General features: G+C 40.7%; 2 protein-coding genes across 4 annotated transcripts; both read left to right on the plus strand.

Annotated features, from left to right (window-relative positions):
- Positions 1–494: 494 nt before the first annotated feature.
- On the plus strand, positions 495–13030 carry zgc:154093 (uncharacterized protein LOC777623 homolog). Of its 2 annotated transcripts, none has more exons than XM_024277694.2 (2): positions 495–590; positions 11491–13030. In XM_024277694.2, the coding sequence occupies exon 2, from the start codon at positions 11677–11679 to the stop codon at positions 12532–12534; it is 858 nt and encodes a 285-aa protein (XP_024133462.1). In that variant the 5' UTR covers positions 495–590; positions 11491–11676; the 3' UTR covers positions 12535–13030. The 2 variants fall into 2 exon arrangements, with proteins under 2 accessions (XP_024133462.1, XP_024133461.1); XM_024277693.2 differs by lacking the exon at positions 495–590 and adding an exon at positions 4755–5001.
- Positions 13031–14564: 1534 nt separating this feature from the next.
- ercc2 (excision repair cross-complementation group 2) lies at positions 14565–22618 on the plus strand. Of its 2 annotated transcripts, none has more exons than XM_024277626.2 (23): positions 14565–14610; positions 14947–15046; positions 15161–15238; positions 15307–15369; positions 15441–15554; positions 15628–15744; positions 15826–15942; positions 16831–16954; positions 17037–17133; positions 17634–17767; positions 17841–18009; positions 18679–18797; positions 18877–18946; positions 19947–20016; positions 20311–20412; positions 20487–20550; positions 20617–20738; positions 20808–20900; positions 20969–21041; positions 21114–21184; positions 21971–22114; positions 22182–22325; positions 22389–22618. In XM_024277626.2, exons 2-23 carry the CDS (start codon positions 15014–15016, stop codon positions 22479–22481), a joined length of 2211 nt encoding a protein of 736 aa, XP_024133394.1. In that variant the 5' UTR covers positions 14565–14610; positions 14947–15013; the 3' UTR covers positions 22482–22618. The 2 variants fall into 2 exon arrangements, with proteins under 2 accessions (XP_024133394.1, XP_024133392.1); XM_024277624.2 differs by having other exon boundaries at positions 14604–14741.
- Positions 22619–22809: the final 191 nt, after the last annotated feature.

Here is a 22809-nt window from a genome sequence, read left to right on the forward strand (position 1 = left end):
TTAACTTCTTAAAGACTTTATGATTTGTTTGAAAATGTGTAAAACTTTTAATCTTTCTACATCCATCATTCAGAGTTTGTCCCCCCTCCAAACCCCTGAGGCCTGGCAGTTTGCTTCAATCAGAGAAAACTAAATGGAAACACGTGGAGCCTCAGTTACTCACAGATTCCCAGAATTCCTGGCTGTGAGGTCACTCTCGCTCAGTTATGTGTCCTTCAAAACTGTTGCAGCTCGGAAAAGGAAATGCAGCCTGATCACCGTGAACCTCTGTGGACCTTCAGACCGCAGAACGGTTGAAGGACTCAGATCGTTTATTACAGCTTTGGAGTGATGAAGAAAAACAGCCGGATGATAAGAAAAGAATCACACTGTTGTTGCTTTTCCGGTCAGAGAACTGTTTCAGTGTTATTCGGAATCCACTGGCTTTTGTGTTTGCTGTGTTACCGTAGTGAGGAGTTTAAAGGTTTAAACACTCGGTCTAATTTACCGCTCAGGTTTGGCAACAGCAGACTGGATGAGATTCAGGAGTGAGACGACTTGCGTAATCCTGGTGAAACCAGGAGCTGTGGGGACGGATGAATTCAACCTGGGTGAGTCAGCCTGCTGTTCACATCCTTTCATGTGGAGGCGCTTACACTGTCTGTACCCGACTTTTCCCCGACAGTTTTGTAACAGCAGTCTGGATGGTTAGGTCATTAACCGCGTTGCCAAAAGTATTCAGTCATCTGTCTTCATACAAACATCTGAGCTTTAATGACGGCTGATCCAGCTGAGGGGGCGGGAAGGTGGTTGCAGACATCCCAGCTGGTAAAAGTTTGGGCTCAAAGCAATAAGTGACCACGAGTGTACTAGTGAGTGGACGGGCTGCAGGTGAGTCGGAATCCCCGCCCATAATTCCCAGCACCTGTGTGACACACAAAGAGAAGCAGCAGAAAAGAAAAAAAAGCATGTAGGGGAAGGAAAGGATGAGGCAACACTTTAACCCTTTAACACCTGAGGCGTCATCGGTGACGCCTAAACTCAAAATATTTAACATAGTGAACCTTTTCAACCGTTAACGCGATCAACGACATTCCAGTAGATTTTGAAGGAGAAAACCGGCCGGTTTTCTCCTTCAGAATCTACTGGAATGACTGAAAAGTTATAGTAAATGAAAGAACATAAACACAGGAACTCCAGTATTAAAGGGCTAATGTCCTCAATGCATTTACCAAGAGCCTGTACAGGGCATCATCTCCTGGTGTCAATGTAATATAAATCTGTGTGTGTGTTGCTGTTCTTTATAACCTAAGCCAGTGGGAGCATGTAGAGTTTAAATAGAAGTGGCCCCAGGATGGAGCCTTGGGGAACTCCACATGTAATTTCTGTCGGCTCAGATGTAAAGTTACCAATTGACAGATAGAAATATTTTTTTAAAGTTCTATTGTTGACAAAAAGAAATTACAATTAAGAAATGTGAACAACTTTTGATGTCTTTCTGTCCTATTAAGTGACTAAAACCCTAAAACAGAACAGATCGAGTCAAAGAAAAAGTCAGAAAACGGAGGAGAATTAAAATGTAAAAAAAAAAAAAAAAAAAGATTGTCAACCTGCTTTTCTCCTTCGAAATCTCCTGGAATTACATTGATTGTGTTAATGTATGATAAGTTACAGTACATTTAAAGTATAATAATGTATAATATATGACATATATACATATAATTAAGCTTAAAACTGAATTTATGAGTATTATTTTTTTCAAATTGTTGTGAATCGTGTTTGGAAAAGCTTTTATTTGTTGCGCAAAATCTACTATTTGTGAGTCACAATGCAAACAAATAGATCTATGAACATCTTTGTTTTTCTCGTCTGAATCGGAATCTAAAAACTGTACGGCTGGATAGCTCTGATATATCTTGCTGTTTTTGTTGAACTGCTAATTGTAGTTTAGGGGTCTGTAAATTAGCAGGAGAGAGTGTAAACAAAGGAATGACGGTAAATCAGTGGAGGCTTACTGTGCTGCAATAGTCCACAACTAAGGTAAATTTCTAATGAACTCTTGCCGCTCTGCAGAAACTATGTCCAAGAAGTTTTTGATTTTGCCCAAGACCTGAATAATTTAAAAAAATATTAAAATAATATTTGAATGAGGCTTTTAACGTGTTTTTTTTTTTACTTCAAATTAATTAAAAGTTGGAAAGTCTCTTCAAAAATGTGTCAAACTTTTGAAAACTTTTCATCCTAAAAATACAATTAACTCCAGAGGACAAAAGTAAAGACCCTTCATCAGAGGAACACACCATCACTGAAGGCTGCTGGAGTTTCTGTGTCATGATGTCAGTAGATATGGGTTGCTATGATATGGTTGCAGTTCTATCAACATAAAAATGAAATACATGTTCATCAGTGAAAAAGAACACATGGTTGCTATGAAAAACACATTTAATAAAAGCTACTTTATTGTCGTAAACTTGTTCTTCCATCTGTTTAAATAGTTTATTCGCAGGTTTTCAGGTCAGATGGGCTTGTGGAGGTTCAGTAGATACATTGATGCTTTTGCAAAACAGAAGTTTTGAGGGACAGCTCGTAAAAGTCTTGAAAATTTTTGAATTAACAGAGAGAAATTCATCTTTTTGCCCCTTTCCTCGCCTTCCTGCTGCAAAAACCTTTCATGGAAGTCAGCGAAGTGTCTCTGAAAACACGCTGAACTCCAGCTCAGAACACAACCTGCACTCCCTTCATCTTTTTGGAGGAACATCAAGCTGTCCGGGGGTCTCTGCATGGGGAAGCAGCTGGAGGCCTGCAGTTTGGGGGCTGTTCACCCCCCCATCTCTGATGATCTTAATTCACTTTGCTCCTGTCATATCAGTGAGGACACAACAGTTCCTGCTGTGTTGTTCTAATGCTCTGCTGAAGGATAACGAGATGCTTTCCTTTGACTTTTGCAGAATTTTCCTTTCAGGATAAAAACCAAACATCAGAGTGCAGGTTGCGCAATGATCCCAGTGAAGGCCAACAACAATAAAGCTGTTGTTCTGCTCTGCCTGCAGAAAGCTGCCCCAGCAGAGGAGACACCTTCAGATGAACACGTTAGTGCTCCACTGAAGGAGAAAAGCGGTGTTGATTCAGAGATGCAAACAGGACGCGTCTGCAGTTTGATCTGCAAACGTCTGCATTGCGGAATCCTCATTACCCGCCTTTGATGGAGCCGGGTCCTTTACGCTCCAGCAGGCTGCAGCCGAGCCAGCAGTCAACACTTGACGGTGCATTTAAGTGCGTAATTGTTCCCTGTAAATCTCAGACTTCATGACTCTGCGGTTGTTTTGCTGGAAATGCTTCACTTCAATGCAGACATGCAACATTTGTTGAATTATTGCAGCTTAGAAAAGCAAAACACTGCACTGAAATGACAGAAAACTTCTAAATATTTAGAGAATCAGGTCTGATCCTGGTTCTGTTCACATTGAAGATCTCAGATCTGGTTCTGTCAAACAGCAGCAGCAAATCAAAGGTTTCTCTTCAGCAGAAAAGGAAAGCATCAATCAGCACAACTACTGTAAACAACCACAAAATGTCCTTTGAGGCAAATCAAAGTTTTAAAAACAAACTTTATTTTCTTAAGTTTAATTTTCTCTCACACGCTTAAAGTTATCAAGATCGAAATCTCCAGCTTCTTTCTTTCTCACTTTTGGGATGTTTTTCGCAATTTTCTTGGCATCAGCTCAGGTCTGATGGAATCACCAGAAGAAACCTTTGGGTGTGTTGTGTCATACTGACAGCTGAAGTCATACCGGAAGTGGGGTCTTACTACTTTCAAAATAAAACCACCTCTTTTTTATTCTCCCCCCAATTTTTTTTCAATTAGACACATCCATGAAGTCATTTATGTAAAATAATCTAAGTGAATATTTAATCAGTTTTGCTTGTAAATTGGTTTAACTTTTCCTAATGAAATACATTTTTAATGATAACATAGTCACAGTTTGCCATATCAGGAGAAAAAGATTAACAAACAAGTAATACAAAACACATAAAACATAGAAATTGACTGAACAAATACATGCATTAGCATGACATGTAATATATTATGTGTTTATATAAGATGTTAAAAAATAAGCACATTTTTTAAAAATGTTTTAAAATCCATCCATCTTAACAAACCGACTTCATCCATTTTGGGGTCACATGGTTGCTAGACCCTATCCCAGCAGCAGTTTGTTAAAGGCAAAGTTCATCCTGGATGCTTTGGCCATCAATTGCAAAATCATGTTGTTAAATTAGGATAAAAGTCAATATAATGTAGAAGAATTAATTTATTGAATCACACTGTGATTTATGAAGTAAAAGTAACATAAACTCCAGATGAGTCATAGAGATTATCTACACAAACAACAATTAACACTTTTACGTGCAGCACAGGCAGCAGCAATATGATCATACCTGGGAATTTCTTGTGTTTGAAAGTATTTATTTTTTAGTAATATTTCAAAATACTCTGCTATTCTCAATTGGTGATTCAATTTGAAATTTGAAAATACATGTTATTATTTAGAATTCAACATTAAAAATTATAATTCAATATACAATTTTTTTAAATAAAATATTAAATAAATAACAGAGGCCGGTGGGCATTTTGAATACGACTAAAATAGAAAAAAGTGAAGTAGAAGATTGTGAATTGTCTGGACTTTTCCTTAATGACATGTTGCTTAATCGTTTTTGATGATAAAGAAATATAGGGAATTTTAGGGTGGATAAAAAACATGAGGAAAAAAGCAAGCAAACAAACATCCACCTCAGAAAATTTCTGTTTCCAGATGAAAGCTTTTATTTTGACATCCGCCGCCGGAAGTGTCCCTCCGGCTGATCTGATCTAGCGGCTCTCACGCCTCTGCGAGTCCAGAGCAGCGACACGCCGTCGGTGAGAGGTTTACCGGACCGGAGCTCGGGCCTACCGGACGGCTGACGGTTGGAGGGGTTTCTCTGCGAGGGGAGGGGGATGACGGAGTCCCGGCTGTCCGCGTGAGTTTTTTTTCTTTTTGTTTTTTGTTCTAAATCTCCTAAATTTGACCCCACCCGGCTGCTGTTTTTTGGTGCTACCTGATGGGCGCCGCTCGTCCCGCTATAAACACACCTTTTGTTCCCTTTCATCTGCCTGACAAAAAGGGGCCAAAGTGATCCTGGGGGGTGGGGTTGGAGGGGCGTTTGTTTGACCGCGCGGAGCGCCGCGCGCGCGCGCTGACCCTCCCTTGGAATTCAGCGGTGCGCACTTTGGCACAAGAAAACCCGCAGAAACGCGCCGTTCACCGCTTTAATGTGATTACAGCCCGAGTCTGGAACGGGTCAGATCTATTTAGAGCCGTTTCACGCCGCGTTACGTTTGGATTATTTTTAGCTCGGAGCTTTTTTGCCGCCTGTCAGACCCGTGGGGCACTCTGAGGGACAGTTCTGGATCCAGAAGACCACAAACACCCCCGGAGTCACAGGAAGGGATTTTTAAATTTAGAGGAAAAGCAGAAAAAAAGAATAAATGTTTCTTCTTCTCGTCAGGTGTGACTCACACCTGAGTAAGAGCAGATCCAGACACTTTATGGACACCATGACTTTTTTCTTTTGGTCATCTGGGAGGAGAAGCTCAGCCTGAGAGGTTACATAACAGAGTTAAAGCTCCACTTTGTTCCTCGGCTCATCCTCTGAACTCCTTTTAAGATAAACTCCGGAGCCACGAGACAGAAAACAGAAACGTTTCCCGCCTCCAAGAAAAGTTTGAAGCTGGAGATGTGAAATAAATCACAGCCACGGATCAGACTTGTATTTGAACAAAAAAGAATTAAAAAGTAAAATAAAAGTTGTTTGTGTGGCATAAAATATCTTCTCCATGTGCGTAATTACGCAGGAGAACGGTGCCGCCGTGCGTATTTCTGCTGGATGACAGGCCTCACGCGGGGGGAGCTGAGAGCAGAAACAGATGTGGCCTCCTCTGTGTTTGATTGCATCATCAGCTGCTCCTCCCTCCTGACTCCTCCAGCTCTCCGGAGGTGTTGAGGGTCAGAGGATGGTCCAGTCACCACAGTCTGAGTTTGAGGTCAGATTCCTGCTGGGGGGGTTGGAGAGTCTGTGAATGCAGCTGGATGATTGCTTTGTCTTTTCTACTTTCTGAGTTTAAATCAGAGCCGGACACTCGAGCATTTATTTGTTTGCTTAAATCTGTTTTGCTAAAAAGTAAAAAATGTGACAAAATGAAACCTCAAAGTTTAGTCATCGTGATTCAGCATTTATCTGGGTCCGTGGAGGGTTGAGATGACCTGCAGACCAACACAGAGCGGCCTCAGACACTCTGTAAACAGAGCTGGATGTTACTCCAGACGCTCTGGAAGCCTCACAGGTTTGAGGCTGCGTCTCCTCAGCCGGAGCCACGTCTGTCCGGCCGCTCGCCGGCCTTTAAAGCCAAGAAAACCGCAGAACGATCCGGTTCATTGAGCTGCTTTAAAGTAATTTAAAGTTACTCCAAAGAAAATCATGTTTTTAACACATTTTGGTCCAAAGTTTCTACAAAGAGGGCCACAAATATGTGAGGACCAACCAATCAGCCGTGTTGTTTGAACCCTTCTTATGACGTCACATTTTTCAATGGGATACTTGGATACAATGGGAAAACTACTGTACGTTTCATATTTAAAGATCAGAAATAAAGTAAAGAAAAAATCTGGAAAAATAAACTTAAATCTGGCTTCTTATTAAATATATTATTTACAAATGAATGCTTTCTATAAACTTTATTTAAATCACGCAAACAGGAAAACAACAGAAATCTCATTTAAAAGCACAAACCACTGTTGTTTTAATCACAGATACAATCTCGTCTGATCCTGTTTTGCCCTTAAAGTGAGGATCAGGTTTAAAATTCCTTATACCACAATTTAGCTAAATTACAATTAAGAATTCACACATACAGTTCTTAGAAAGTGCTGGGGGCTGCACATTGTTGATTTTATTTAAGGTACGAGGGTTGCGTTTCCTCCACAGCATTTTTCTGATGGACAACATATATCAGGGATTGTTTTATCCGACCCAGTCATGAAGAGAAAAAATATGTTAAAAAGCAAGTTTCTATCCCATTCCTGTGGCAAGTTATGGTTCTTTAAAGAAATGATCGTAATGCAGAATTCTGCCACTAGAGGGAGCAAAAGAAACAAAAGACCAGTGTAACAAAAGAAGAAATAAACACAAAAACAATGTAATAAGTGATTAGACTACTAGGTTGATTGAGGCATTTTACCAAAGTTTATTTTTATATTAATCCGGCTCACTGAGACGGTTTGAATGTGACCCTGAGTTTGACCCCCTGACATGTATGAAAGATTAAAACTGAGTTTCTGAGTATTTTTTATACTCAAATCGTGATGGATTAATAGCAGATAAAAACCAGAGGTTTGAAAAAGTTTGGATTTGTGATGCAGCACAGTTTTCCTGATGCATCCACTTGCAGTTACATCGATCCATGAACGTCTTTATTTTCCTCGTCTGAGCTGGAATCTGGATCTAAACTGTAGTAGCTCCAATATTGCTCGCCGTTTTTATTTATTTTTTGCTAATGTTAGCTTGCTGGGAAATTAACTGGGCAAACTTTTGCAGCAAAAGTGAATTTCTAATAAGCTCCTGCTGCTCTGCAGGGAAAAATGTCTTAAAAAAGGACGCAGGCTTTTTGATTAGTTTTAACTGCATAATCATAATCAAAGACCACTAAGAATGTTGTAGTTTAAAGGGCGGATTAATGAGATGCTGCATTCGTACACAAATGTCACACTGATAAGGCAGCACAGATGGTCTGGAGTTTCTTTTGTTTACATCATGAACACAGAAGCGATTTGATAAATGAAGAACTCACAAACCAAAACGCTTTATAAACATTCAGTTCAGTTTTCGGGAAACTTTATTTAGACATAAAACTGGATCTTACTGATATTCTGAATCATCGACGTCATTTGACTTTCTCAGTTTCTCTTTCCTAGAATTTAAACAAGTGTCTTCAACAAGTTGGTTTCTGCATCTCTAAACGTATCAGTTGAATTTTTATTTTTTTATTTTAAAAAGTGAAGGTTAAACCGTATTTTCCCATCTTGTTTTAGCGGCGGATTTAATTTAGTTTTTTTTTTGTCTTTTTCAGTTAAATGGCCCAAATTCACCTTGACAAATATTTAATTATGCTAGCATGCTACTTCTGTTAGCAGAATTAGTGTCCAAATTCCCTCCCTCCCCCCTAGTTCTCCTGAAACACTAGTGCTATGTAGTCTTCCTAAAATGTTCATATTTATTAGATTTTTACTTTGGTAAACAGTTAACGCCATAACTGTGGTTTAGTTCTGGGGAACTATCCACTTCCCGTGACTTTAACCTCATCCAGACACAAGTTTACTACGCCAAATCTGACATCACCAGTTCGCCGAAGTAAAAAACTAAAAAATACAAACATTTTACGAAGACTATTAATGAATCCACTGATGATGAAAACTTCAATGCTTTATGAAAAATGCATTTAAATATGTTTTTTTTTTCACTTGGAAAATCGTTCAGATGCAATGCATTGTGGTCTATATTCTGCAGTCTAGTGAGCATTGATCCACACTAGTTATTTGCAGACTTCTGGGAAATTTCTACAGAACTGGATTTGGGTTGTGTCAGAATTCCTGTACTACTTTGTACGTTTTGTAGTGCGTTTGCCATTTTGTAGAGTTGTCTAAATCAAAAGATTTCCCAGAAATCTTTGCAGAAAACAGCTTCGATTCTCACTAGATTGGTAAATATAGACCACAATGCATTGTGTTTGAACTATTTTTGATGTGAAGAAAAAGTATTTAGTTAATTTTTTTTTTTTATAAAACCTTCAAGTTTTCATCATCAGAACACTGTATTTGTATTTAGTGGATTTGTAAAATATTCAGATTTATTAGGTGATTTTAAATTTCCCGTTAAATAAAAAAAAAAAAAGTAGTTAGCATGTGTCCGAATAGCTTTTAAGTTCCGGGTCACTAGATACTCTTGCACGATATATATATATTTGTAGTTTTTAGGGAGTAGGGAGGAAATTGAGACACACCTGAGTTTTATTCTGCTAAAGTACCCAAATTTGCAGTCACCATGACAACATACTCAATGGAGCTAGCATGCTAACTTTAGCAGAATGTTTTGCTTAGCGCTAGCATGCTATTCAACCAGGAGAATTACACTATGTCCAAATTCCTTCAGTAATCCCCAACCCCTAAAAAAATATAGTGTTAAGTTTCCTAAATTTTACTGCAATTTGGACACATACTGCCGAAGTAAAAACCTAATGAACATGAAGATTTTATGAAGACTATTTATGAATCGATGGTGTTCTGATGATGAAAGTTTGGATGATTTGTTTTAAAAAAAATCAGTTTATGTAAATCTTCCAAATGAAACATTGTTCACAAGGTTTCTGCAGATCCTTGAAGTCTTACGAGGTCTTGAATCTAATTTGACTAAAATAAGGCCTTAAAAAGCATTAAATTGTCTTACATTTTGGTGAGTGGGTCCTAATTTTTTTTCTTGTCAACACGATGCGACTTCCTGTCACCAAAAAACATTCCCAGGATGCAGTGTGTCAAAAGGTCGTGAACTGGTTTGTAGATCGTTTAACCTCAGCTAGCTAATTAGCTCATACTTGTTGGTGTGGGAACGTGAATGTTCGTCAAGAAAATAGGGATTACTCGTGGTGGTTAACCCATAGAAACCCAGACTCAATTCTCCTAAAAAATAAAATAAAATTATGTGGAAAATACCACAAACCCAGAAAAGATTTTTCTATCTCAATGAGTTAAAACTGGTTTGTGGAAATCCTTATGAAGCAAACTGCAGAGTTAGCCAAAATACATTTAGTTATTAAATCACAGTAGAGCAAGAATCAGGAGACTCCAACTGTTTGTGAGCATTTTTTTGTTTATATAATCTTAAATTAGTTTTTAAGTGTTCTTTAATAATCCTTAAATTGGACTTTTGTAAATCAGTGGACATCCTGGTTGAAACGCAATGCATTGTGGTCTATATTGCTAGCGAGCATTTGAAAAATTTCTAGTAAAATTCCTGTGGATTTTGGAACTGTAGATTTAGACTCCCCAACTAAACCATGTAGTGAACTAAGTACTGAGAGAATTCAGAGTCAACCTCCAAGTTAGCATCTTTTTTGTAAAAACTGCTATTTTTTAATAATAGATCAAAGATTTGTTGCAAAGAAATTCTGACACCAATAAGATCTCAAAATGATCTCTTTGATTATATTTTTAAACATTTTTTAGAATGAACCACAACTTTTTGAATGTAGCATAGTTAGCCTTTTAGCGCTAAAACGGTGTGTTGCTAAGTGACATGCTAGCCATTTGTTTACCTAGAATTTTTAAATTGTAATTTATTTCTATCATTACATCAAATTGTTTTATATATTTGTTAGGAAAAAGTAGTACATAAAAAGACAGACAAAGAAAAGAAAGAGTAGCTAAGAATGTGTAGCAGCAAAAGTGGTGCTAACAAGTTAGCGACAAATTAGCAAAGGCGGGCTAACCGTTAGCTTATGTTTCCAGAAATGGATATTATTAAAACTAAAAGTTATTTTAGTCTTTAAAAAAATACAACTTTTATATCATTTTTAGCTTGTTAATAAAGTTAAAATATAGGAAATGAACTATTAGCATATGTAATTCAGTTTTAATAATCAACAGTTAATTGTTAAGTGTTAATATATATTTTTTATGCTACTGAATATAACTTTTAATTAAAATAAACCAAATAATTGCAACATTATTTCATTTTTTTTAATTTTTCTCATGTGATATTTAGGAGTTGTTAAGTATTTTTATTAATATGGTTTTTAACTTTAAGTTTTGCTACGTGATCAGACTTGATTCATCTTTAATACTTTGAAATAAAAAAATACTGTTTAAAAAAGTGAACAGAGCTGTGCTTTATTGATCAAATGAATTTATTAGTTTAGAACAATCTAATGCAAGTTTGCTCTGCTGAAAAACAAACATAATCCACAGATATTTATGCTCTTTAATTAGATTTGTTCTGATCCGTAAACATGAAACATCCGGTTCTCATGAACGAGGAGTTTTCTCCTCCTCTGCAGATGAAAGAGCTCCTCATTGTGTTTGAGGAGTTAAAGGCAGGAGGGATGATCTGATCACAAGCTGCGCCTCAGGCGTCGCCCCGCCGTTTGGGTCCGATCGGGCGCCGATAACAGAACATCAGGACTTTAAAACCCCCGATTTTCCAAAGCTGCCGTTGTTTAGCTCCAGTTTTGTGCTGTGAGTCACGCGGTGCGTTTGGGACACAAACCCAAACGCCGCCGAGGATTCTCTGAGTGTTTTCCGTCACATGTCCTGCGGCTGTGCGGAGGAGGCCGTAAATGTGACCCCTCCACCCCCGAGCGCCTCCTCTTCGTCTCCCTCAGCCTCCCTTTGACTCTCTTTTCTTTCTGGTTTCTCCCCACAGATCTGCCGCGTTTTGAATTCGCATTCCTGATCTTCATGCCTCCGAGCTTATCTCAGATATGGATTTTTAGAGTGGAGCAGCTGATCTGAGGTCGCGACCTTCCTGCCTGGAGTCACATGTCAGCCTGAGGCGGCTCTGAGACGCAGACTTTTCCACAGACTGGGGTTGTTGTGATTCTGACCCGACATGCCTGCGAAGACGCCCATGTACCTGAAAACCACCACCCCTAAGAAGGGGAAGAAGGTGAAGCTCCGGGACGTCCTGTCTGGCGACATGATCAGCCCTCCGCTGGGCGACGTCCGCCACAGCGCCCACGTGGGGCCCGACGGCGAGGGCGACATGTTTGGGGACGTGGGCTTCCTGCAGGGGAAGATGGACATGCTGCCGTCCCTGAGCCGCGCCCCTGACGGGCGCTCGCACAGCGTGGAGCGCCACGCGGGGGACGACCTCCCCGACAAGCAGGAGGCGCACAGCTACGCCTACAACGGATACCACTACCAGCACTCCAGCAGCGGCCTGCTGAAGACCACCATCTCCATGCCCGTGTTCATCACCCACGAACAGGCTCCGCCCAAACCGCCCCGTCTCCACCTGGACGACCACTCCCCCACGTCTTTGCCCTCCCAGCAGGAGTCCAGCCATAAACCGGCTTCCTTTTGTGGGAACGGCACGGCGGGGCGTTTGGCGTCGGATCCCGGCCGGGACATCTCGGTGTCGCACGCCATCCGCAGACTGGTCCCGTCGTCCGGGTCCTTCTCGGAGGCCTCGTCCGAGGACTCCATGTCGGAGAGCTGCGGGCCCCCGGACGTTCGGCGGGGGCTGAGTCTGGACTCTGACGCCGGCCTGAGCAACGAGGACCTGCAGAGCGAGCGCAGCGAGTCGCCCTGCGCCGCCTTCCATCCCGCCGGGCTCACGGCCTCCAACAACGTCTCCAGATCCAACTCCATCTCCGGACTGGACCTGGATCTGGGCCCGTCCATCCTGGAGGACGTCCTCAGCATCATGGACCGCTACAAGAGTCTGGAGAACCGCTGCGAGCTGTGAGGACAAAGGAGGTCAAGAAAGACTGTTGGGTTCTGGTCCTCTAGAACCTTCCTCCACGTGAACATCATCAGAACACTCCACCGTCTCTGCCTGAGAACTTCTGCTGACCGTTGTCCTGAACGGTTCTGATCCGTTCTTTCAGACAAAGCTGAATTCTGCTGCATGACTCTTCCATGAAAGCCCTCAGAGAAACTCCGACCGATGTGAAGTACTGAAGGTTCTGTTGGGTTTGTTGTTGGGATCCATCACGACAGCAGCAGCAACACCTTTTTGTTTTGGTTGTTTTTGAAAAAACTCAGGACGTTTGTTCAGACTGATGATGAAGAAGAAGAAGCTTTAATTGTGAGAAAATTGCTGCTTTTAGACTCAAATATGGAACTTTTTAGAAAAAAAATCTTTTTGTGTTTAAATATCCGTGTTTCTTAAAGTCCACCATTGAAATGCTGTAAATAATTCTCTGTAAATCTTTGAATAAAAATTATTCTGATGAAAACAACACTGTGTGAGTTTTACGGATTCAAAACATGTCAAATTCAAATTTGACAGCAATGATATTAGAATCAACCTTTATAGAAGCAGTACAATTTTCATGTAACTGCCTAAAGAAAGTCTGAATTTATTTTAAAATTCTGCAGTAAGACTAGTCATCTTAATTGATTTTTTTGTTACCCTCCCCAGGAAAGTAACTATAACCTATCAATGCACATCGCATGTATGTTTGGGTGCAATCGTTTAATAAATATATATAATTTTTAGATAACTCTTCTGATTTTTTTTTTAATTTAAATTATTGGAAAAATATAATATCTGGTTAATCCATGGATCATTTGTTCATTTGTTTTTTCAAGTTAAAATTTGAAAGTTGTGTTTAATTATCAATTTCTAAAATATTACAAAAAATGAATAAATCGTTTTTTTTTGTTTTTCCATGTAAAAAGGTTTCATTAAACTTAGAGGAGAAATAATATAAATCAGGTTTTAACATTTAATAAGTTTTAAGACAGGAATGCATTTGATTGTTGGCTAAATGCCGCCCTCTGGTGGCCTTAGTTTGAAACTGCAGTTTTAAATTGAAAAGCTGAAAATAAATAAATAGATGAAAATGGGTGTGCTTTTAATGTAAATTTTACTTTTAGGATTTTTAAAAAGTAGCTTTTAAAAAGATAAAATTAAGATAACATTTTTGAAAAAATAACGAAAAAAGTACTGTACTTAAAAGGGATTACATTTATTGTGAAAATGCATTTCCTGTCAACATGGACGTGAGGGGTTGACAGTTCAATGAAGACAAAGAAAAAAATAACTAGGAAAAACAGGAATTTAATATTTAATTTACATCAACTTTAATGCCATTTACTTTACACACAAAAAATGAAGAAAGATCATTTCTGTATTTTGCTATTTAAAATACTTGGATGAATGCAAAAGACACTATAAAATGTGTTATTACAATAATAAAAAAATTAAGAAAATACATGAATAAAATTATATGTGAGAATTAAATATGTTGAAATAAATAAATATGTTTCATAAACACTCAAACAATCAAAACTGTGATAAGCTTTAAATTTGGTTAAAAATTAAAAACTATTACATTATTTAAAATATAGTGTCACCCTTGAAGAATAAATTGTTTAATCCTCTCAGTTCTTGACTCAGTCACATTAAAAAAAAATCCCACTAATTTGTTTTATTGCACTTTTATTTTATTTTCAATGAAGGAAGATCTTTTTCATGTATTTTTTTTTCATATAAAAGGCTATCATATTAAAAAATACTTCAGTAGTATATGTTGATTTTTGGTCTTATTTGTTTTAATTAATTTTATTTTTCGCACAGTAATATTTGACATTATTTTAAAAATAGATACATTTCTTATTTCCTTGATTCTTCTGATGAGTTGTTTACATTGGAAAATGTCGATTTATGTCAAATAACTTATATATTATCAACTAATTAGTTTCACTAAAGTTTGAGTAAAACATTAGTTTTTACAGAGTACATTTTTGACGCTCCTGATGTTCCTGCAGTTCATCTTCCTGCCTGAAGGTGGCGGTAGTGCGTTTATTACCACAGGTATCAACAGCAGAAGAAGTCGATGTTAATGTTGTGTTTTCTGTGAAGTTTTCTCAAACCTGTGAGCTTTAAAGTGACCAAGCTATCTAAAATCAAAGACGAAACTGTGAAAGCTTTTTTTTAAAGATGAAGTGAGTTGTTTTCTTACAATGACGTAAACAAAAAGCGGACAACAGCACGTGCCGATGCTAATGCTAATGTTTGGTTTGACAGATTAGACTTAGCAGAGCTAGCATGAAAGCTGACTCTTTTTAGGGGTATTCATGTGAACGTTTTGGTGTGTTTGATTTATTTCGTGGGGTTTATTTCAGTGTTTTTGATCCTGTTTGGTCGCAGGTTGAACATCGAAGGTCTGCTGGTGTATTTTCCGTATGATTACATCTATCCGGAGCAGTACTCCTACATGCTGGAGCTGAAGAGGACTCTGGACGCAAAGGTGAGCATCTTTCATTCAGGTCATGCGTGGGTTTCTGGGAAATGTAGTGCAGTCTTTTCATAAACCAAGAGAACTTATTGAAGGTGACTAAATGAAGTCTTCTATGTGGTTCAGGGTCATGGAGTGCTGGAGATGCCTTCAGGAACAGGGAAGACCATCTCCCTGCTGTCCCTCATCGTTGCTTATCAGAGGGTGAGTCCAGCTCTGCATCTTCTGGACCTTCATGGCGGCGGCTGCTCTAAGCTGTGTTTGACTCTCAGGCTTTCCCGCTGGATGTGACCAAACTGATCTACTGCTCCAGGACGGTTCCAGAGATCGAGAAGGTAAGTCTGACTCGTCCACAGCAAACAACGAGCAAATCTCCTGGAGCTTTTTAAGTTCTCCCCTCATCCAGGTGGTGGAGGAGCTCAGGAAGCTGATGGAGTTCTATGCCAAAGAAACCGGAGAAGTCAACAACTTCCTGGCTCTGGCGCTGTCGTCCAGGAAGAACCTCTGCATCCATCCTGAGGTAGAAACCCTTTGGGGCTGAAGGTTTCCTTCCTGGAAATGTTGATCAAACAGGTAAACTCCTCGTTCTCCAGGTGAGCGCTCTGCGTTTTGGGAAGGAGGTGGACGGGAAGTGCCACAGCCTGACGGCGTCCTACATTCGGGCTCAGCGCCACAGCAACCCCGACCAGCCCGTCTGCCGCTTCTACGAGGTAGATCATCGGCTCACGGACGTCTGGCCGCTTTAAGGTCAATGTGGCTGAATCTCTGCAACTGTTGGGTTTGTGTTTCAGGAGTTCGACTCTGTCGGCCGGCAGGTTCCTCTTCCTGCTGGCATCTACAACCTGGACGACCTGAAGGACTTTGGCAGACGGAAAGGCTGGTGTCCGTATTATCTGGCTCGGTATTCGGTGAGCAGACGCCGGACCTTCTCCTGTTTCATCATCCACTGATGATTAAAGGAAACATCCAAATCATTTAGAAAGAATTTCCTTTATGCAGCCCGACTGCGCAGCTGCAGTCTCTGCGAAGGATTTCTGCTCACTGGAGGGTTCTTTTGCCTTAACGACTGCTCATTTGTTTAGTTTAGGTCCAGAAATTTGTGAAATTTGTTCTCCGAATTTGCCCCATCCTCTAGGGGGAGCGGTGAGCTGCAGACACAGCTCCACTCTGGAACCATTTGTTGGTTTAACCCCCAAATCCAAGCCAAGCTGAAGGCGCTGGGTCCCATTTTTAGAGTTTTAGAGTCAGGATTTGAACTCACGACCTTCCAGTCTCACTGGGGACACTTTACCACAGGGGCACTGAGCAGATGTTGAATCTGTTCCGTGGACTTCCTGGTGCTCTGCAGCTTCAGACTGACTTTCTTCTTCAAGATTTTCCTAAAGAAACTTAAAATTTGTAAAATCAGTGAAGATAAAGCAGGCCCTGACCATCACACCTCCACCACCATGTTTGACTGCTGCTCTGATGTTCCAGGAAGTTCTGTCTCATCAGAAACTTTGTCTCGAAGGTTTTTTTTTCTTCAGAAGTGTCTTTCTCAAACTCTTCCATGGATCATTTTTGGTCCAAAAGCCTTTTTTGTTTGTTGAGTCATGACCTGTGACCTGAACCGAGTGACCTGGAGGAGTTCCTGCTGCGTTCTCTGACCCCTTTCCTCCTGAAAAAATAAAAAACGCTACTTATTTGCAAAGAAAAGAATCAAAACTCATGATTAGTTTGTGAGTTTTGATGAGCTTCAGCATTAAATTAATGTTTTTATGATTTAATTGGGTTCAAATCTCACTTTCTGTCCTCAGATTCTTCACGCCAACATCGTAGTCTACAGCTACCACTACCTTCTGGACCCAAAGATAGCAGACCTGGTGTCCAAAGAGCTCGCCAAGAAATCTGTGGTTGTGTTTGATGAAGCTCATAACATCGGTAAACAGCTGCTGCCGTCTCTCTTTTGGTTGTTTTTTTTTTTACTTCACCTTCATCTTTTTTGCCCATTTTTTCCCCTCAGACAACGTTTGCATCGACTCCATGAGCGTGAACATCACCAGAAGAACTCTGGACCGCTGTCAGAACAACGTGGACACACTGCAGCACACCATCCAGAGGTCAGACAGAAACGAATCCACATAAAAACTTCAGTGGAAACTGGAGTTTTTTTGGGTCATGAAACTTAAATGTCATCAGGAATTATGGGTAATGAAGTCCCTGGTTGTCATTAACCATAAATCAGACTCTCATCTGCGTGGAAATGAAAGGAAATCAACTTAAAAGATAAAAGAAAACAGAAAACATCTGAGTGTGGAGTCAAACTCAAAGTGTTTTTGAGAAAAAAAAGTTATTTCTGTTTGATCCAAACTGAAGAAAAGGGAAGAATCCTCAACATTTCTGGGAGGATCTTTTCCTTTCTGCTTTCATCCCAGAAGTGTTGGTGAATCATCTGTTCCTCCACGAGGAGAACTTCTCGATCTTCAAGTCGGATCGGTTTCACTTCAGTTAACGTGTTTCTGAAGCCATTTAGGTTTCAAGACAACTATCATCAGAGTAATTCCCTTAAATGTATCTGTGGTGGTTTCAGCTCCTCTCACTGGTTCGTTCTCGTCTGCAGGATTAAGGACACTGACGCCGCCAAGCTGAGGGAGGAGTACCGGCGGCTGGTGGAGGGGCTGAAGGAGGCAAACGTCGCCAGAGAGACGGACGTCTACCTGGCCAATCCGGTCTTACCTGATGAGATCCTGCAAGGTTGGAGCTCGGTTTGGGTTTGGGGTTCCGGTACAGAACGCAGACTGAAGCGGGACGCTCTTCTCTCCGCCAGAGGCCGTCCCCGGCTCCATTCGCACAGCCGAGCACTTCCTGGGCTTCCTGCGGCGCTTCCTGGAGTACCTGAAGTCCCGCCTGCGCGTCCAGCATGTGGTTCAGGAGAGCGCTCCCCAGTTCCTGAAGGACATCTTTGAGAAGGTCTGCATTGACCGCAAACCCCTCAGGTCAGTCCAGGAACCGCTTCAGGACAGGAGGCGGAGCCGATACCGGAGATGTTAAAATAACAAACGCTCTTTGACTGTTTACACGATCACTGGGAATCAGCTGATTCAGTTTAGCTCCGTTATGCAACACAATTCTAACGTAAAGTTGCTTTTCCCTGAATAACTGTAACGCTAAAGCTCCGGTATAAAAGGGTTAAAACAAAAACGTCCACACGGTTCTGTTTGTGAGAATCTCATTTATTAGAGGCTGGCGTCTGTTCCATCACAGACAGAATGGTGATTGGTTCATTTTGTCGTGAAATTCAGTCACAAAATCCAGACGACATTCCCAGGAAGACTTAAAACGAATTGGATTTATGATTTTGAATGAAATACCTTAAAAAGCCTTTAAAAAAAGACTTGATATCTGAGCTCTGATGTTCACTAGAATGTTCTTGGCGTGTTCCACCACATGAAGTCTAAATGTTAAACCGAATGAGCGTTTCTTAACCATCACTACAAGTAATGAACTCCTGTTAGACCTGGTGTTCAGTGGAGACCGCCCAGATATATGATAACTATCTCACCCTGTAGACACGATCCATCCTATATCTTCTTTTATCTGTCTTATCTAAACTATCCTATCTATCTTATTTATATATCTATATTTTATTTATTTTGTCTCCTCAGGTTTTGTGCAGAAAGGCTCCAGTCGTTGCTTCGAACTCTGGAGATCGCCGACATCGCAGACTTCTCCGCCGTCACTCTCATCTCCAACTTCGCGACTCTCGTCAGCACCTACAGCTTAGGTTCTGCTCGCCTCGGATCCTCTCATCCCTGCAGGACGCAGGAAGTCTGGTTTTCACGTCAGTCTTTTTGTCCCTGAAGGTTTCACCATCATCATCGAACCGTTCGACGACAGAACTCCGACCATCGCCAACCCCGTCCTTCACTTCAGGTACAACCCCAGAAAGAGGTTGTTTTCATGTCGTCACTCGTTTCCTCTGGACTCTCTGAACTCCAGCTGTAAAAGTTTGTTTTAGTTTTAGCTGTAAACTCTTTAACCTTCAACAAGCTGCAAATCAAAATCTGTTCATTTTCATGAGTCGCAGAAGCTTCAGCTCAACACAAAAACCCAAAGAAACAAGTAAAATGGAATCATTTTAATTAAAGATTCACAAACCGGCTGTAGATTCAAGAAAAAAGGTTTTATATGAAATAATTTTAACACTTTTTGCTAAGTTTGTCCTAAAAACTATGAAGTAAAACCAGGATTTAAACTAGGGCGGTTAAATAACCACATTAATGGCGATTAATTAATTACGGACATTTTAACGGCTTTTTTTTATCGCTTTAATAAGTAAATTATTAGAACTTCCGTCCTGTTATGTTTTTAAGTTGTTATTCACAAAAGCGGACCATGTTGTCGGTGCGTTGTCATGGAAACAGCTTCAGCATGTACAGACTCTGCTCTCATGATCGACATGAGAAGTTAAAAAAAGGATAAATTCAGAGGGAAACTTCACATTTTCTTGTTTTAATTGTTCAAAATTGGAAAAAAAATTATCTCAGTGGTGTCGAAGTAAAAGTTGGAAGTTTTTTATAATTAAAAAACCTTCATAAAGTCACCTGTTTTGTTTTATTTTGATTTTTATAGCACCACAATGTCAATAATTCAAAAAAAATACATCAAAATTAGCTTTTTCCTAGCAATTATTAGACTAGAAATCCTTGCGATTAAAATCAATTAGATGAATTAATTACAAGTCACAATTAATTAATCGCATCATAACTTAATCGCATGACAGCACCAGTACAAACAATCTAAAACCTTCTCAAATATTCCTGACATGTTATTATATCAAAATCAAACAGTAAAATGTTGTGAAGAAAGTCGGAGCTGCGGCTCCAAACCCGGTTCTGCTGGACCGTCCTGATCCGGGTCTCTGTCCTCACAGCTGCATGGATCCGTCTATAGCCATCAAACCGGTTTTCCAGAGGTTCCAGTCGGTGGTCATCACGTCTGGGGTACGTCTGTCCTCCTCAGCTCCAACATCTGATTCAGTCGGATCAACTTCTGAAGGAACGACTAAACCAAATCCTTTATTAAACTTAATTTACAATCATGTACATTTAATTGAAAAGTTCCTGTTTAGTCTCAACGTTTCTGTTTAGTTTGATTAGAAAATGGTCAAAGGTTTACAATGAGATTAAACGTTTTTCTGGGTTTAATTTTTTCGTTAACCTGAGATTTTCTAAGTGCTCTTCTTAAAATTCATCCTAATTTCACATTAAATGTCAATCCTTTTTCTCTCTCCTCAGACCCTCTCCCCTCTGGACATCTACCCTAAAATCCTGGACTTCCGTCCCGTCACCATGGCGTCCTTCACCATGACGCTGGCGCGGACCTGCCTGTGCCCCCTGGTGCGTATGTGCTGTGGCGGCGCCCGTGGCGCTCACGGTGGCTCCTCCTCACTCGTCTCTGTCGTCTCGCTCAGATCGTGGGCCGAGGGAACGACCAGGTGGCGCTCAGCTCCAAGTTTGAGACCAGAGAAGACTTCGGTCGGTGCAGAACTTCATCGCTTTCTCACAGAAGATGAAGGGAATGTTAATTTGTTTGTTTCGTAGCTGTGATCCGTAACTATGGCAACCTGCTCCTGGAGATGTCTGCGATCGTTCCCGACGGGATCGTGGCGTTTTTCACCAGCTACGTCTACATGGAGAACATCGTGGCGTCGTGGTACGAGCAGGTAATGGAACCTCGGCTGAGCGAGTTTTCCACGGAGAACGTCTGACTCCACATCCTGGTCGCTCTGCAGGGAATCCTGGAGAACATCCAGAGGAACAAACTGATCTTCATCGAGACTCCGGATGCAGCCGAGACCAGCATGGCTCTGGAGAAGTACCAGGAGGTGAGTGAGCTCCTCCTGCTGAGCGCAGCTCCAGTGTTTCCGCCTGAACTCCCCGAGTTTCTCTGCAGGCCTGTGAGAACGGCAGAGGAGCCATCCTGCTGTCGGTGGCGAGGGGGAAGGTCTCCGAGGGAATCGATTTTGGTAAATCCTCCAGAGTCTCAGGTCTATGGGGTTTATCTGCCTTTAGGGTAAATGTGTTTTGTTTTTCTTCAGTGCATCACTTTGGCCGCGCCGTCATCATGTTCGGAGTTCCTTATGTTTACACGCAGAGCCGGATCCTGAAGGTCAGAACTCCATCAGAACCGAACGTCCACCATCTGTTTTACAGTTTGGAGGAATAAGATGAAGAAAAATTATCTTAAATTCTGCAGTTTGGAGGATTTCTGTTGAAGCTAAAAAAAATAAACCAGGAGGAAAGTTTGTTCACCCTTTTGGCTCCTCCTCCATCGTCCGTTTTCAGAAATTAAACATCGTTTTTAGTGTTTGAACTAAAAAAGTTATTGATTTAATTATAAAAATAATCAATCATTGTGATTCCTTGCAGACTGTAACTGCTGCAGATCCTAAAAAGTTATTAAAAATGGTTCTTAAGTCACTTTTATGAAAGAAAATTTAAATAAAACAAAACAACTCTACAGTAAAAAGTTCCTCTGCATTTATTTGATTTACAACAATAACCGAGTAAATCACTGATCCAAGTAGATTCAACTTTATGGAAAAAAGAAAAATAATCATTTGCAATTTTGTTGAAATTTAAAAAAAAAAATTCTCTTTTTACAAAGAAAAACAAGAGAAAATCCTTCAAAATAAAAGCATTTTTCTTAAAAATAGGAAAGTCTAATATTTTTAACCCTTGTGCTATTTTATGGGTCCAGATGACCCCACTCTAATATTGATGTGTGATTAACCCCCCCATGACAGAGGTAGAGAGGATTTTATGTCTGCCACCGACACCAGTGAAGATAAAATGTCTTGTTGGGTCCAGATGACCCCACTTTTAACGTAAACATACCTAAGATAGCACAAAACAATCCTGTAAAATCCTAAAACCGACGTTTTCTTGGGTTCAGGCGCGGCTGGAGTACCTCAGGGATCAGTTCCAGATCCGGGAGAACGACTTCCTGACGTTCGACGCCATGCGCCACGCCGCTCAGTGTGTGGGCCGGGCCATCCGAGGGAAGACCGATTACGGCCTCATGATCTTCGCCGACAAGGTGAGTGAAGGTTCCTGGTGAGACGCGAGGAGTTAGCGGTCCTCCCTAAAAGCTCTGCGCCCCGCAGCGATACGCTCGAGCCGACAAGCGAGGAAAGCTGCCCCGATGGATCCAGGAGCACATCAACGACGGCAGCCTGAACCTCACGGTGGACGAGACCGTCCAGCTGTCCAAGCACTTCCTGCGGCAGATGGCCCAGCCCTTCCGACAGGTAACCCGGCCTGAACGTCGGCGTGTTTCTCTGCGGGTGACATCACCTGCTGTCTGTCCGCAGGAGGACCAGCTGGGTCTGTCTCTGCTGACGCTGGAGCAGCTGCAGTCTGAGGAAATGCTGAAGAGAATTACCCAGATCGCTCACCAGGCCTGAGGCGGTCGCCGTGGTAACGCTGTGATGGAACAGGCTCCTTTGAAAACCTTTAAACCTGTTTCCTGTCTGTCATACAGACTGTAAATAACATGTTTTTACTGCATTTCATTAAAAAACTGTTTTTATTCTTGATAAAATTGTTTGCTACTTTTCTTTTCTTTTAGCTGTTTGATGAATTTATTTTATCTAATGCGGCAAAATGTAAAACAAAAAAAAGACTAGATAGATTTTATTTTTGTAGACTTTGTATTTTCTGAAACTCCAGCCTGAAATTAATCAAAATGTAACAAAATTAAAAAAAATATATATATATATAGAATGAAGTCAA

The sequence above is a fragment of the Oryzias melastigma genome, linkage group LG13, assembly GCF_002922805.2.
Source record: "Oryzias melastigma strain HK-1 linkage group LG13, ASM292280v2, whole genome shotgun sequence".
NCBI lineage: Eukaryota > Metazoa > Chordata > Actinopteri > Beloniformes > Adrianichthyidae > Oryzias > Oryzias melastigma.

What these genes read in the sequence shown, in the direction of transcription:
- zgc:154093 (XM_024277694.2), top strand. Translation starts at nt 11,677, where the DNA reads ATGCCTGCGAAGACGCCCATGTACCTGAAAACCACCACCCCTAAGAAG.
- ercc2 (XM_024277624.2), top strand. An exon ending in CTGCAGCACACCATCCAGAG is followed by an intron (nt 17,134 to 17,633) that starts GTCAGACAGAAA and finishes TCTCGTCTGCAG; the next exon opens with GATTAAGGACACTGACGCCG. An exon ending in CGGTGGTCATCACGTCTGGG is followed by an intron (nt 20,017 to 20,310) that starts GTACGTCTGTCC and finishes CTCTCTCCTCAG; the next exon opens with ACCCTCTCCCCTCTGGACAT.